Source organism: Elgaria multicarinata, chromosome 5 (assembly GCF_023053635.1).
Source record: "Elgaria multicarinata webbii isolate HBS135686 ecotype San Diego chromosome 5, rElgMul1.1.pri, whole genome shotgun sequence".
Taxonomy (NCBI): domain Eukaryota; kingdom Metazoa; phylum Chordata; class Lepidosauria; order Squamata; family Anguidae; genus Elgaria; species Elgaria multicarinata.
The window spans coordinates 79,619,099-79,635,073 of record NC_086175.1 but is presented as its reverse complement, the minus strand read 5'-3'; the positions used below and the strand labels follow the sequence as shown (position 1 = coordinate 79,635,073).

Here is a 15,975-nt window from a genome sequence, read left to right as displayed (position 1 = left end):
AAGCTTTTCTTAAGTATTTATTTATTTATTACATTTTTATACCGCCCAATAGCCGAAGCTCTCTGGGCGGTTCACAAAAATTAAAACTACAATAAAACAACCAACAGGTTAAAATATTGTAATTGCAATAGGTCTGTATTATCACCCAAGAACATTTTGTGAATGGCAACTGTTAAGGTAATTATCACCATATGTGCATTTCAATTCCTTTTGACAATACAGTTTACATTTCTCTCTACTCCTGCCCCCAGTATGTTTTTATAAATCTGTCAATTTAGGTTAATACTTCATCTGTTGAAGATGACAGGGTCCATGAAAGCTTATGCCAGAATTAATGTGTCTTTTATGTACTACAAGACTCTGACCTGGTTTGCACATCATGCTAAATCACTGTGGATTATCACCAGGGTGGTTTAGCTTGATGTGACTTTATTGTTGTGGGTTGTTTGTCGCAAACAAGCCACGTTGAGAACCTATGGCATGTAGTAAGGTTGTTTAGAGTGGCTTGTCATGATGTATGAATCCAGTAGATCTGCTTAAGTGTGGGCTGTTTAAAATGGTGAGAAAGCCACCTGACAAGAGCAGAGAAAAAACCTGCGGGCTGCTCCTAGCAATCTAGTGAATAATATCACCTTGCTATTACAGCAAATTTTACTGTTCTAACTCTGTATTTTAATCTTATATCAATTTTGTTGCGTGGTTTTATCCTGGTTGTGCTTTTTATACTGTATTTTGTATTTGTGCTTTTAACATGTTGGTTGTTTTATTATGGTTTTAATTTTTGTGACCCGCCCAGAGAGCTTCGGCTATTGGGCGGCATAAAAATGTAATAAATAAATAAATAAATAAATACAGCTTGAAATGACACTAATCAATTTACTCCTTCACTTCAGCACCTCCCCACCCCCCATCTTCAGGAAGATTTGCACAAATTTATTATTTTTTCACCTTTGGGGAGATTTGCAGAAATTGAACTTTATTTATATTAAATGCTCAGAAAAAATTGCACAATCCAGTAAAGCACAGTAACTACTTTAGTGCCTGATTGTCTGTCGGGAGTAGCATTGGCTTATCATGACATTCGAACCAGTCCTCTTTGTTATCTTTAATTTAGATACTGAAGGATGAAAGTTTTACATCATTCTTCTCACATTAGAAACATCTTTAATATCCCAAGGGCTGAATGAACTTTGTATGACTTCTAGTTCAATCCCGTAAGGGGAGAACTAAGCTTACTTTGCCTGATGTAAAGAATGAAACAAAGGTGAATATAACACAGAGACACACTAGAGCATAAATATCATTATAGAGAGGAAGGGGAGGAGAAAAAGGAGAGGTAAACAGGTTAGAATCACTGTTAAGAATAAGTCATCTTAAGTTTATGCTGATAAATCTACACACAATTAACAGAGAGGCCAATAAATCCCAAATACTAAATGCATACAATTGATTGTAAGAAATAGTTGAAAAGTTTTCTTATTCTTAATTACTCATGAAACTTAATGTCAAGCAATTAAAATGCAACAACCATGCCTTATTAACTTAGGACTCAGGAGAATGCTGTTTGGCAAATATGTGAGGTGGAAAAACTGAACAGCCTCAATAGAGTTTAAAGTTTTGTTTATACAAACTAGTAGGTGTAATTTTACAGGACCTGTGGACATTTACACAATCTAAACTGTCAGAAACTGATTCCATATAGGTACTTGGAAGGACAGCAGAGGCTACCATTAACTCATCTGGGAAATTTATATTATTGCATAAGCTACCGGGGGGAGCCATTAACTACACCACAGTCTCTCCATGCCTGCCAAAGTTTGAATGATGAAGAATATTTTGATATAATGCTGTCTATATTTTCTCCTTACCTATGTAAATATATTTGTAGGTTCTGAGAAAATGTAAATGATTGATTCACCACACAATTGCATTTTCTGAACAAACTCGTTTCACTCATTTGAACATACCCAAAGAAGCAAAGCTGAATATCCAGAGTGCCACATTCTGTGTTTGATGAAGGATAAAGCATACCCAAATACGTGAGTTCATCTTCAAGGATAACACATTTATTTCAGCAGGCCAGGAAGACATCTGGGCTCTTAAGTGTATTCTTCATTGGAATGCCTCTGCTAGATATAATGTTTCCATGTTTTAAGAGGAAGATTTATTCACTGTATCCTGCTCCATCACGTATCTGTCTGAGAGTCAGTTCTCACATTATTGTAACCATAGGGACTAAGAAATTCTTCTATCTAGTAGCAGGTTGATAAGGTATCGAAAATATTTTAGAGGTCACTTAAACCAATTGACCTGAACATGGGAGAAGATCTATATCAGCACAGTATATTTTGGGCAGCTGCTAGACCAGATCTGGCAACCCTTAATGTGATTGAGCCTGTTTGTGTATTAAGTGCATGTTATGGCACTTACGTAGAGTTATTGCCATGCAAAAACATTTCCAGTGGGAATGCAAATGTAGAATGGGTAGCTGGAGTAGGAATGACTCATGTTTCTCAGTCTCAAAAAGCAAAGGAATATGTGTTTCTTATATTTCTTCAGATTTATAAACTGAGAAACATGAGTCATTCATATCTGCACACTAATATCTGAATTGATTCTCTGATGTTGCATACCACTTAGCAATCATCCGTATCATATTTCAGTAATGGTATATACTATCTTACATTTTGTTTTAATGGATATATATATGCTCTTTACAAGGCACCCACACCTACAGATGGGGTGGAATTGGGGGGGGAGGGCATAAGGGGTGTATGGAGGGGGGAGGCGGGACTGGAAGATATGGCTGAGAATTAGAGGAGGAGGGGGAACACTTTGACCCTCATACCTCTCCTGGCCACTGCTCCTGGATGGTAAATGGCTCCATGAATTCTGAAGTAAACAATGATGACGATCAAGACAACGGCATATATCACCCCCAGAATTATGGTCTGCAGGGCGTCAGCATTTTAGACCAGCTCAGAGAGTTTTTGGTCTTTCTCCAGCACTTTGTCCACGTTCTCAGCGACTTGGACCTCTGTTTGCTGGAGCCCTCTGTTACAGGTGAGGTTGGGGGATGGGGGAGGAGATCCACCCCCCTTTCCTCCAGTGGGGGGAGGGGCAGTGGTAGGAGCCAACGTCTTGGGGTAGGGGTGGGGATGTTTGAGGCGGAAAGAGGGGCTGGTGGTCAGTGCTGCTGCAGCTGCTGTTGGGCTCGCATTCACCGAATGGTTGGTTAATATTGTTCCCTGAATAATAGGAAAACAACTATTATAGAATATTTCAGTATCATCCTAAACAAAGAGAATGTTCAACAACAGACTCAGGAAACTGATTTTAAAAAGTCAACTGTTATCAATCTGTATTGGATTTCTTTAATAAATATCTATTCTGACTGTTAGAGCAGTACGACAATGGAATCAGTTACCTAGGGAGGTTGTGGGCTCTCCCACACTAGAGGCATTCAAGAGTCAGCTGGACAACCATCTGTAAGGGATGCTTTAGGGTGGATTCCTGCATTGAGCAGGGGGTTGGACTCGATGGCCTTGTAGGTCCCTTCCAACTCTGCTTTTCTATGATTCTATGACTATATTCAAGAGTACATAAACATCTTGGGACCAGGATACCTGAGATAGCGCCTTCTCCCTTACCAACCTGTCCGGTCACTGAGGTCATCCGAGGGCCTGCTCCTGGTGGTTCCACATAGATCCATCCTCTGATTGGAATCCACCAGGGGAAGAGCCTTCAGCATGGTGGCGCCCCTCCTGTGGAATTCCCTGCCTCTGGAGGTCAGGCAGGCGCCAACCTTGTACTCCTTTCGGCGCCTACTGAAAACATCTTTATTCCAAGAAGCCTTTCTTTAACGTGCAGCCTTGGATTACTGTTATTGCTTCTTTTAAATTTTGTTTTAAGTGTTTTATTCTGTTTTTATTTTTCATTTTATTTTGTACACTGCTCTGAAATTTTTCAATGGGGAGCGGTATATAAATATTCTAAATAAATAAATAAATACATCATAGAAAATTGCATTGCTAATGGCAATTATCCCCAAATCACGATATGTACAATAGTTAATATGCTGTAACATTTAGCAGGAAGTGACTGCCAGATAACAAAGTTTGGGCAGTATCAACCAGGGAAGACTACAGCTATCTTAGGCAGTTATAATCTGAAACACATTTGGACAAAAGTGGGTAGGAAGCAAGTTTGTAGAAAATATGATGGACACTTTTCCAGCTTAATTAAAAAGTTACGTTTCAAATGGCTCCAACGCTGATTTTATTCCGGTGCCAAGTGAAAACATGGCTTTTTAACAAAGCTTTTAATGGTTGAATTCACTAAGTTGGCACATTGTTTTAACTGTTTTAATAGTTTTCAGACATCCGAATGAGTAAAATAGGCCTTACAGCCAGGAAAGTCGGCATAGGACTGCAGCCTAAATATTCATTTTTCTTGAGTTATTTCTCATGTAAATGTCCTCTTGCTATATACAGTGGTTTGCAAAATTATTAAAATGTTGACCTTTTTTTTTGTCTAAGAGCTCCATTACACCAGCATTTTATCACACGGTCATCCTGTCTTGTTTTACCATTTTGCCCCATGACCCTCACACGACGTCCCTGTCCTGTAGTCCTCTTGCCTCTTCCCCTCCATTTTCCATGTTTTTCTAGAGTGGGGAAAGTGCTGTATTTTTTCTACATGTGGGATAAAACCACCCTTCTGTCCCCATGGATTGCCATCCTCGTGCTATGTCCCTTCTTGGGGATGTGCGCATTGAGGGGCAGTCTTGATGACGAATGAGGAGGGCGGGGCACTTCTCCAGTGTGCTGAGTCACTCAAATGGACTTTCACTGCTCCAACCCCACTCTCATTGCTCTATCATCCACCCATCTCAACTTCCCTCTTCCTTTCTTTTTTGCCCGCTGTACGAGGTGCTCAGCTGATGAAACCCTAATTTCTAAACTTTAGACAAGAACCTGTGAACTGGAGGGGGAAGGAGAACGGGCAGGGTGGGGCAGCAATACCAGGAAGCAAAGGTGAAAAGGTAAACAAGGCAAAATAACGCAACACCACACACTCATGAAAGTGACCTGCACTTGACGCGCTAATGAAATGCAGAAATTACAGATGAATACCAGGAAAAAAGGGTCAGTGTGATGGAGCTCTAAATCTGTATGTTTAGCAAGATTGAAACCTTGACTAGAATGCTATTTCAAATTGGAAATGCATATCTTCCACTTTCTATTCTGCATTAATAACACAGCCTATTCACATAGTGCGTAAGAGCCTATGCATGAAAAAAAAAAAACTGTGTAGGTGTCATTGGGGAAAAACAACAACCCTGCACACTTGTGATCTGTGCATGCTTACTCAGAACCACAGGCCAGTGAACGGGATTTAATGCTAAGTAAGTATGGAAAGGCTTTCCGTTTCATATTTCCTCTCTGTACAAGAACAAGGAGATGGCAAAGCCATTCTTTGTTGACAAATATCAGTTTTGGGTTTGATGCTCTTCATGCTTCTGCATAGTTTTTCCTTTTTTAGTTTTAATTATCTGATAACAATAGAAATAAAATGCATACAAAATGTTCAATGTATTTGTAGTTTTGATGTTCTTTTTGGTATTTTCTTTCCCTTTCAATTCTGTTTAGTGAAAACTGAAAACCATAATTAAAAGTGACTAAGAGGGCAGCCCTTTGGCCCCTTGACAGTGTCTGAGGCACCCTAGGATGCCGTAGATCTTCTTCTCCACATCCATAGACAGTGCAACGAGCATGGAGGAGGGGCTCCGATTGTCCTCCCAGCCACCATGGAAAGGTTCTCCTATGAGGTCCCAATTGCAAATTTGTTAGATTTGTGCTGATGGGAGGCCCGTCTAGCTGCTTTTTGCATTTTAAATGGAGGGATGGAGGCGAAATCGACTCTGTCCTCCTCTCGCCCTGCCTGGCTCTTGCTGGCAGGCCGTAGTTTAGGTGGATGGATCTGACTTTGGAGCCTTTTGTCTCTTGCTTAATTGACTGACATATAATGTGTACAGCACCTGCTCCTGATGTACAACACAGAGATATTTTTTTAAAAAAAATGTGAATAAATAGGAATCAGCAAAAAACCAAATTAACACCTCCCAAACACTATTCGAATGATATGATAAATAGATAATTAATCTGTAAATTGAGATACTAACTATCTTTCATGCACTAGCTTTATCAGGTCATCTAATAACTTCCATTCAGGTCTTGGTAGGTTCTGCAGAAATAATCTTCACATGATATAAAACTTTTTTGAACGGTGCTATCTCTTCAGAATATTTTCATTTTAATTAAATGTCGTACTTCAAGTAACTGATGAGAGAACATGTCATAAGCCGGTAATGGAGTTTGCCTGACTACCTTATAAGCACAGATTGCTAAACTAGTCACTAAGGAAATACCTTCTGATTCTCATTTGCATCAGGGAATGTGTTTTTCCCCTCTATCCCTATTTACATAACGGCTTGCTGGAAAAGTTGAGTCTTATTCTGGCTGGGTTGGGCAAAGAGGGCATATGGTCTGATTTTTTCCTTATTTTGTAAATATTAAAGAAACATGTCAATGTTATTTGCCTCCGTATAGATTCATTACTAGAGCTGTGCTTGGAATTATAAATGGGGTTCAGGACTTTTGCTACCACTAACCTGCATTCTCAGAATTCTTTTTCCTGTCCTACAGATCAGACTGAGATACCATCTATGCTAACAGAAGTATTTTTCCCCACGTTTTTGCCTCTTTTCTTTAGATATAATTTTATGGTTTTTGTTTATATAGGCTTGTATCCAACTGTGAGTTTGTACTAGTGAAAAGACTTCCTCTCACACAAGGCAGGGACCCAATATTTGCATTATTATTATTATTATTATTATTATTATTATTATTATTATTTATTGCATTTTTATACCACCCAATAGTCGAAGCTCCCTACACTGCTACCCAGTGCAGCTTTCCTCTTTCTCCTAGGCTTTTGAGTATTGGGGAACCCTCCAGAACAATATAGGATATGGCACAGAGTGCTGTAGTATGTAGAGGCTTAGTAAAAGTCTGGTCTTCTGCCTTCCATCTACTAATAAACAAAAGAGTGCAAATAAAGCAATAATGGTCCATGGTTCACTAAAAATAAATAAATAGTCCTGAAAATAGCCTGGAGGGAACTATTGCCTGGTCCTTGCCAGGTAATATTGACAATTAGTTTCTGGGGTACATAGACCTACTGGATTTAGTGCAGTGGGAGCAGTGGATGGGAGAACATAGTCATTCCCTGTGTTGTCATTGTTGTAATCTGATCTTTGGGCCTGAGCGTGGTTTGATGTGAAACACATGGGTTTTAAATTAATGAGCCCCACTCTATGCAGTGATCGTTGTGCCATTTTTCATTGTGATTTGAATTGGGGCAGCAAAGAAGGGTACTTTGTTTTAAGGCTGGAGATTCTTAAGGCACATGTCCATAACTTTGAATGGTAATGAAAATGCCACACCTTGATAATGGAGTCCCATAGATGTGTATCTTTACTGCTGTGTTCTGCAGTGATGACTTCTGAGGGAGTAAAACAAACATGAACAGTCATCATATTCCCAGATGTACCGACATCAGTTAATACTTGAGTTTTTATATCCGTGTATGAAAAGGTGGCAAAGTGAGACAATTGAGTTGGGAAGCATTTGTTTCTATGGAAAACAATGTAAACACAGGAACTTTCTTCCTCTGATGGGTCAGGCTTTGGCCTTTGATATGAATATTGCATAGTGCTTCCACTATAGTGGCAAATTGTGCCACTGACAGGGCAATTGCTCCTGTAGGGATAGGATTATCCTCCAGGGAGGTGGCAAGTTACTTGTGCTGTGCTTCAGGAGTTGGCTTGTCACCTTGAAGATGTGTCAGATGCTTCCTCCTGAAACACTCTGAAATACATCTGCTGTGTCTATTTGTGTATGGAGGTTAGGAATGGCCATCACAGGGAAATCCATCCCTTCTTAAACCCAATGGATTTCCCTGGAGCCCCTGGCTCAGCTTGCATTTGCGAGCCAAGCCAGTGACTTTTCCCCAGAATCCAGTTTTTTTCTTTTTCAAGCAACGTTTATGCAAAAATGCAGCTGCAATTTAGGTAACTTCCATAAATCTCAGAAATTTGCATATTTTTTGCAAATTGAACCTGCAAGTTACACAAAATAGCAGGTGCAATTTGTGAAAATGAAGCATATTGCAGCCACATTTTGAGCAAATTATGCAAATTACACCCCAGAATTGTGCAACTCACAGCTGCAATGTTGCTTTAAGAAAAAAATTGAAAATCTGCAAGCTGGCCTGACTCAATCTGTATCAAGTGAAGTAGTTTGATTTTTGTTAGTAGTTTATCTAATGCATATTTATTGATTTTATTTATATTTCTGTGTTTTGTATGTTTTGGTTAATTGGAATCCACTCTGGTGTAAAGTGCAATATAAATATTTTTTATTATTATTTTTATTTATTTATTTATTACATTTATATACCTCCCCATACCCAAAGCTCTCTGGGCGGTTTACAAAGATTAAAACATTGAACATAAAAAATCAATATACAAAATTTTAAACCATAAAACTACAAAATTTTAAAAAAACACATTAAAGCATTTTTTTTAAAAAAGACACTATACATTAAAAACAACTATGCCCTCTCAACAGATATGGGGGTCAATTAAAAACTCAGCATATGCTGTTAATTGCCTGGGACAAGAGAAAAGTCTTGACCTGGCACCAAAAAGATAACAATTGGTGCCAGGCAGGCCTCATCGGGGAGAGAATTCCATAATGGGGGGGGGGACACTGAGAAGTCCCTCTCACACTGCCATCTTCTGAGCTTCCCTTGGAGTAGGCACCCAGAGGAGGACCATAGATATTGAGCATAGTATACAGGTAGGTTCATGTCGGGAGAGGCATTCTGTCAGTATTGTGGTCCCGAGCCATGTTGTTGTTGTTGTTGTTGTTGTTGTTGTTGTTGTTGTTGTTGTTATTATTATTATTATTATTATTATTATTATTATTATTATATTCTAACTGTATTGTGAGCAAAATCTCCAATAGCTGAGAGAGTGGGAGAACAGTACAGTTCGCTGTATGCTCCAGTACTTTTCCTCTTGAGCATTTGTGAACTGTGACTAGGCCTCGACTGACTGGTAGAAATTCTGTCAACGTTTCAGACACAGACAAGCACTGTTTTCTGCTAACAACCTGGGCTTGGCAGTTGTGGATGGAAACTCTGAATGGTGTGTTTCCTATATCCAGAAGAATGAGGTCTGCTGGGATTTGGAGTTACTATTTGATAATTGTCAGCTGTCCGCCAAGATTTTATCTTTGAAAGGGCAGAGAAACTCAAAGACAGACTTCAGCTTCTGCACTCCATGCACTTTCTAGCACTGGAGAAGAAATGGATTATTTTAGCCCTCCTGTATTCAAATCTGATTCACTGACTATACATTTGATTTGATCAGTTTCTCTGTCACTGAAATTTTACTAAACAATGTTGTACCATTTAAACTGAACTTTTTGTGTCAAAGGCCATAGCCCAGCTTTTTTGTATGTTAATTTGTTTGCACTTTTAAAAGAATGAACAGCAAAAATTCATACATTTCTGAAAAATATGCACAAATGCCAACAAACACAACTGAATTGTTAGGTTTTTTAAAAATATACTGTATATAGTTTTGAAGAAATGCGAGTCTGAGAGGGACCTGTGATATTCTCACCCCCTGAACGTTGACAATATGCAGTGATTTGATTGTGCTGTGTAAAAAGAGATGATGAGTTTATATATGTAGTGAAGTATAGGGAAAGTATGATAAAATTAATTTTGCAGTAAGCTATGTAACTAATACACGACAATCCTATGTGTGTTTATTCATAAGTAAGTCCCACTTTATTCAATGAGCATGAGCTTCTTGTAGTCAAGTAAACATTTTGAAGTAAATCCCACTAAACTCAGTGGGACTTAACTTCTGAGTAAACATGACAGACTTATCCTAAACATATCTGTTTGGATATGAACAGGGACATAGGATGTGATAACCTATGTGGAAGTACTACCTGGTCATCTCTCTTTGAAACTTGTGTTTTCTAAGATAATGGGGAACTCCATGTTACCTCAGCAAATACTAAAGTCGTTTTTGAGATAGTACAGATGTGGAAACAGTGTGCTTATGGTATGAAGGTCAACCCGTTTTCATGCATCTTATTTTGCCCATGCAAACCCTTTCCTATTCCATTTTTCCTACAGTTAAACTTATTTCCAGATTAAGCTTATTTCTAGATTAAAGGTAGTCAAAGTGGGGGTGGGAAGGGTTGTAGGAGAGATCTGCAGGCAATGAGTTGATTAAGCAATCCTTCACACTCATTAATTTTCCCTGGCTCCCTGCTCCCACTTTAGCATTACAAAGCAAACATATAGAAACACTGCATTGGCTGGCCCTAACCATAGCAATACACAAGCAGTCTCATATCTTAATCAGTAATAATGTACAATTTTCTTTAAGATATGGATTATTTTGATTTTAAAAGGGATATCAATATATGATTAATATATGAACTTTGAATTCTGAAATACTGAGCTTGAAAAAGTCAAAATGTTTGAATAACTGTACATGAAATACATCAAAATTCAATATTTCTATCTAATGGAATGGATCGAGGCGAAGAGCACAGTTTTAGACATGTCTACTCACAGGTAAGTCAGAGTTAAATGGGGCTTACTCCTAGGAAAGTTGGTGTAGAATTGCAAACTTAGTCATGGAGTCCCATTGATATGGGACATGTTACTTATGACTTAATTCACATTGAGTCCAGTGGGAAGTTCAACTAACTAAGACTGGATCTAACTTGAAGTATTCAAAGTATCTCAATAGACACTATGATGTACTTAAAATGTCATCCAATTTTCTGTTGAAAAAGATCTTATTGAATTCCATTATAAAGGAATGTTTATCCTTTTTATGTCTAAGAAACAGTGTAGCACAGCGGATAGAATGCTGGATTTGGTTGACAAGGCATGCGTCTGTGTGTCTGTTTTGTGCCAAGCCCTTTGAATGTTATTATAAAACGGCTTATGTTGAGAGTAATTGATGTTTTGCTTCATGTCTTCTTTGTTTCTGCTAGAAGACTTTGTTGAGTGCAACTTATAAAAATACTGTTTTTAGTGGAGTCATTTGTTTTGGAGGTTGGGTAGAGGGATAACAGAATAAAGACAATGACAACAGCTGCAGTGGGTGATATGTGTCCCAACGTGTTTCGAGAAAAGTGCCATGGGAAAATTCTATGAAGAATACATCCCCTTTAATCGGTTATATTAAACAAACACTACTGTATCTAACCATAATAGACATAGTGCATTCTGCTTAAACATTCCATTATTTAACACTTGTTAAAATAAATTAGCAATAAAAATATAAAAACATAACAGCCTCAGTACTCAACAGCTTAGAATCTTATATATATATTGCCATGTTCCAATTCTGTAAATTTTTGAGTTGTAGCTCTAATAGATAAGGTGATCAGTACAAAAAGGGTTCCATAAGGTTAAATACAAATAAGGGGACATGGGTAGTTTTAACTTTAATAAAATTGAAGAAATACCTATTTTACATAACCGAAAAATTTCAAGATTGGTTAAAGATTGAGGGTAGTTAAGAGGAAAAAGGCGGGCGAGGAGAACTCATGAAAACATGTGTTGGCAACTTTTTGTGCCATCATTGTAAAAAGAACTGTCGGCTTCATATTTTAAAGATTTATATTTTCTTATTCCCCTTTTATTGTAGTTGACAGAATGGATTTTTTTTAATTCGAAAAGAAATGGACTCTCCGGAAATTCCATATTTTCCATGCTGTGTAAATGGTGGCTGTAAGGCCCCATTTATGCAAGGTAGGAAATATGTAATTTCCAGAGCCTCCATTGTGAGCAATAATTGATGCGCCGGCCGAGGGAGGTCAGCCTAGGAGCTTCATCAAGCACTCGCCGACCTGCAAAGAAGCTCACACAGCACCACAAATGGGGGTGGGCAGCTAAGGCGGCTTGGAGAGTGTCTGGCAAAACTGGATGTGGATGAGTCCATTCAACCCTAGTCTCGATCCAGGCCACCTGGTTGTCAAGGCCTTGGGGAAATTCTGCTCTAAATCCTGGGGACTCTGGAGGAGTTTCCTCCCCCACTCTCTGGTTATAGCTCTGAATCAGAAGTGCCGTCGTCAGAACCCTGCTCTCAATCCTGTCACTTAGATCAGTTATTCAGCTATAATAGCACATTTTGCATTTAAGAATGCTAGCACTTTGGGTGCAATATTCAAGTGAGTGTCCATATCTTCCTACAATAGGGAGGTGTAATGGGGAGGGAAATGTAATCACATGCTTCTACCAGAATAAAATCAGCAGCAACATGCCACATAGGAATTGGAAGTTGGGGAAGGCAAAGAGGTATGAGGATTTTAAGCAACATCTTGTGTTCTACATGATGCTGAGAGTACCTGATACCTCATTTCCACAAATGATGGGCATAGCAATGCTAAACTCAGCGTATTACAGAGAAGTCCGTTCACCGCCCAGCAGGCACAGCTTGGGTGGGGGCCGGTTGTTGCGAGCAGGGAGGAGGCAGAAAGGAAACAAATGCAGCAGGAGCTGCACATGTGCTGCCTCATGAGGTGGGGGTGGAGCCAAGGCTATAAAGGCTCACCCCCATGGGGCACTTGGCCTCTTTCAATTTCAGCCCCACCCTCCGTCCCTATAAACCAGTATAGGAATAACCAGTCGTCCTCTTTGGAGAAGGGGCTGAGTAGGAATTTTCCCTGCCTATTAGCAATGGGCAGGTTTTTGCCTACTCTATACTGGACCCAATCTTTTAGAGCTGGAGGATAAATAGGTTGGTTATAAATGGCAGGTTTGTGCAGGAATTTTGGGAAGTCAGGATAGGGACGGTGAGCACTCCGGCACCTTTATGGTGATTGGCAATCCAGAGCTTCTGCTCCTCGGGGCTTTGAAGCCCTCATGCCAGGATATGGTTTGTCTTTGGGGACCTTCTTGGCTCATCTACTCGGCTGTGCAGCCTGAGTGGAGATGACGTGGGTCGGTCTCTCCAAACACACAAGTGTGGTTGGAAAGGGGGCTGGCTTACCCAACCCCCTATTTCAGCTGAGTGGCTCACCCTGGGGATAGGCTAGTCACCTGAAGAGAAGCTTGATTCCCGCACGTTCACGCACAGATCCATGGAGGGGAGAATCTCCATGTGTAAATAAAGAGGCCCTATTTAATCCCAAGCTCTGGTGTTCGTGTGTTTATTTCTGAAACTTCCTTCTCTGCTTGCAATTGTCTCTCAATACAGCTCTTCATACGACAGTCATGGTTTATGAGTAGCATACATATAGAAGTGACTTTATATGAGCTTTTTGGACAGGCAGCTTGTTCATTCTGTGAGAATATACATAGCTGGTTAGGCTAACATGGGTTGGGTTTAAAACAAGAGAACAAAGTGCTTAGTTCTCTTGTTTATATGAGTGAGTGGATCCCTAATCTCTATCTTCAGTTCTGAGTTATACTTCGAACAATGGAACTGTTACTTCAGGCTATTCCAGGAGTAGGATTAACCTGTTCTCTTTCAAATAGGAATCGTATTTGTGGAATTTAATGAATTTAAGGGTATGATGTAATGTTTATTTAAGTAGGTATGTGCGAAACTCTACTTTTTATCTATTTCTTTTGTGTTTTACAGCACTTCAAGTGTCAATTTCCCTCAGCAAGGTAGAAGTCAGTGTTGGTGTATCCAAATTCTTCACATGCACAGGTATGTATATCTGCATAATTTCAACATATACCTGTATTGGATGAAAATGTGTTGCTTTATTGTCACCAAGCCCAGTTTTACCTGGGAAAAAAATCTGCATCATGCTGGCCTGCCAGAAGCCTTACTAAAATAACTGCAGATTGTGCCAGGGTGAAATCTAAAAGACTATTGTAGGGTCTCATACTTTTAAATCAAAAGATTCCTTGTAGAGATCAATGGACTAATGGTGTGATCTACCATGAAATTTTATGACAGAAGACAATTTGAAATGAGTTGAACCTATGTAGTGAGAATGTCCTGGTGATAATGCTTATCCTGACTGTTATATCTAATAATATAAATTATATTGCTTAAGGATTTTTCCTTAAATAAATTATGTGTGCTGGGCAGTATAGAATACATACACAATCTATGTAACATGCTAGGTGATTTTGTTGCAGTTAGGTGATGAACTCTCTGGCTTTTATTGGCAGACCTATTGTGATGTCTTGAAAGGATTGTGGCCATCTCGTCTGTTGAGGAAAATTGTTGGCTATGGGATTTTTGTGTGCCAGCTGTGTGTGTGTGTGTGTGTGTGTGTGTGTGTGTGTGATTTCAGTGGCAGCTTTCTTTGTGGAAACTTCCATTTTTTAGTACAGTGTGATGTTAGGTTCTGAACTATACACAAGAGGAGAATCCAACTATAGTTACAGTTGTGCAAGTATGGCTGTTGTGCAAGCATTTGTGCATTACACTTTTACAGCCTATTGTTTAAGCAGTTGTGCTTCTACAAGCCATTACACATTACACTTGTGTGACTGGTTGTGCATTACACTTGCACAACCTTTTGTGTAACCTGCTGTGCAAACATTTGCACAATTGGTTGCACAAGTGTAATGCGCATCCGCTTGCACAATGGAAATATTTGGGAGAGCTCCACTAACACTATTTGAGTTTGCTGAATGATACCATTAGATACGGCCCTGTTTCTCACTCAAGTGATAAACATTACAAACTTTAGACATCTGTTCAGGGTTTCTTGCTTTTCCAGTGATGTGTCATTGAATCAAGTGCAATCTGCAAGTATATGAAAAAGAGCACAACTTTAACATACATTCCCTGCAGATGCTATATACGTATTTACAGCATATGGTGGACTAGTTTCCAGCATGCCAATCTGGATTCTTATTACTGCATACATAATACTTTGGATTTTATATTGATTTATAAACAACCTGACTCCACAGAGCTTCCATTGCAGTGAAGTAAATTATTTTTAGGCATTGGAAAACAACTACTCTACTTGAAATTCATTGTTCGAGAGCTTCGGCTATTGGGCGGTATAAAAATGTAATAAATAAATAAATAAATAAATAAAATTCATATCTGGCATGGCTTTAAATATATATATATCTATATATCTATATATATATCATAGGACAATTCACATTTTTTAGTAGCATATGCTCCCCATTTTTTGAATGGTTTGCGGACTAATCGTTTGCAGAGTCAATTTACATTCCCCAGCCCAAATTTTGGTTTTACATTTATATCATTGTATAATGTGGCATGTGTTTTACTTGCAATATGGACTTTCCTGTCATTCAGCATCATGAGGTGAAAAAAGACACCTGATGTAATTCTCCTGTCTTTGGAACTGTTAGAAGTACAGCTGTAGCCATGTTAGTCTTGAATTAGAGTTGGTACCTCTTTTTTAACAGCTACACGGCAGGCATGTAAAATGTTGTCTTTCCCATGCTGGGAATAGTTTATGTATTCAATTTGGCTGATGCAAATGGGTGAAAAAATAGTTCATTTTTTAATGAGAATTTATCAAAATTCATGAATTTCTTCATATCCAGCATAAAAAGTCATCTGAGATTATTATTATTTTTTTAAAAAAATGAATGCAAGAGAAAGTGAGACTGACAGATTCATACACCATTGGTTTTACAAAGCATTAAATATATAGTTTACAGAAATGTTGATGACTATTATGGCACAACGTATTTAATAACCACTGAAAAACATTAAACAATTTGGACCATGTGGGGTAATGTTAAGGAGCATTGGTTGGATTTGCTGTCTTCTACCCCTGTAGCTATGTTTCATATTTCCTAGCAATGTGCTTCCAAGTGAGAATTGAAAGTGGTTGATTGAAAGGGGTATCA

The 15,975-nt window shown here is 38.8% G+C and overlaps 1 protein-coding gene across 2 annotated transcripts in view; it reads left to right on the top strand.

Moving 5' to 3' along the window:
• NCAM2 (neural cell adhesion molecule 2) overlaps positions 1–15,975 on the top strand; it is a 299,824-nt gene that overhangs the window by 144,230 nt on the left and 139,619 nt on the right. For both annotated transcript variants that reach the window (XM_063126744.1, XM_063126745.1), the window contains exon 2: positions 13,754–13,825. In XM_063126744.1, coding sequence (XP_062982814.1) covers positions 13,754–13,825 — 72 coding nt within the window. The remainder of the gene's footprint in view (positions 1–13,753; positions 13,826–15,975) is intronic.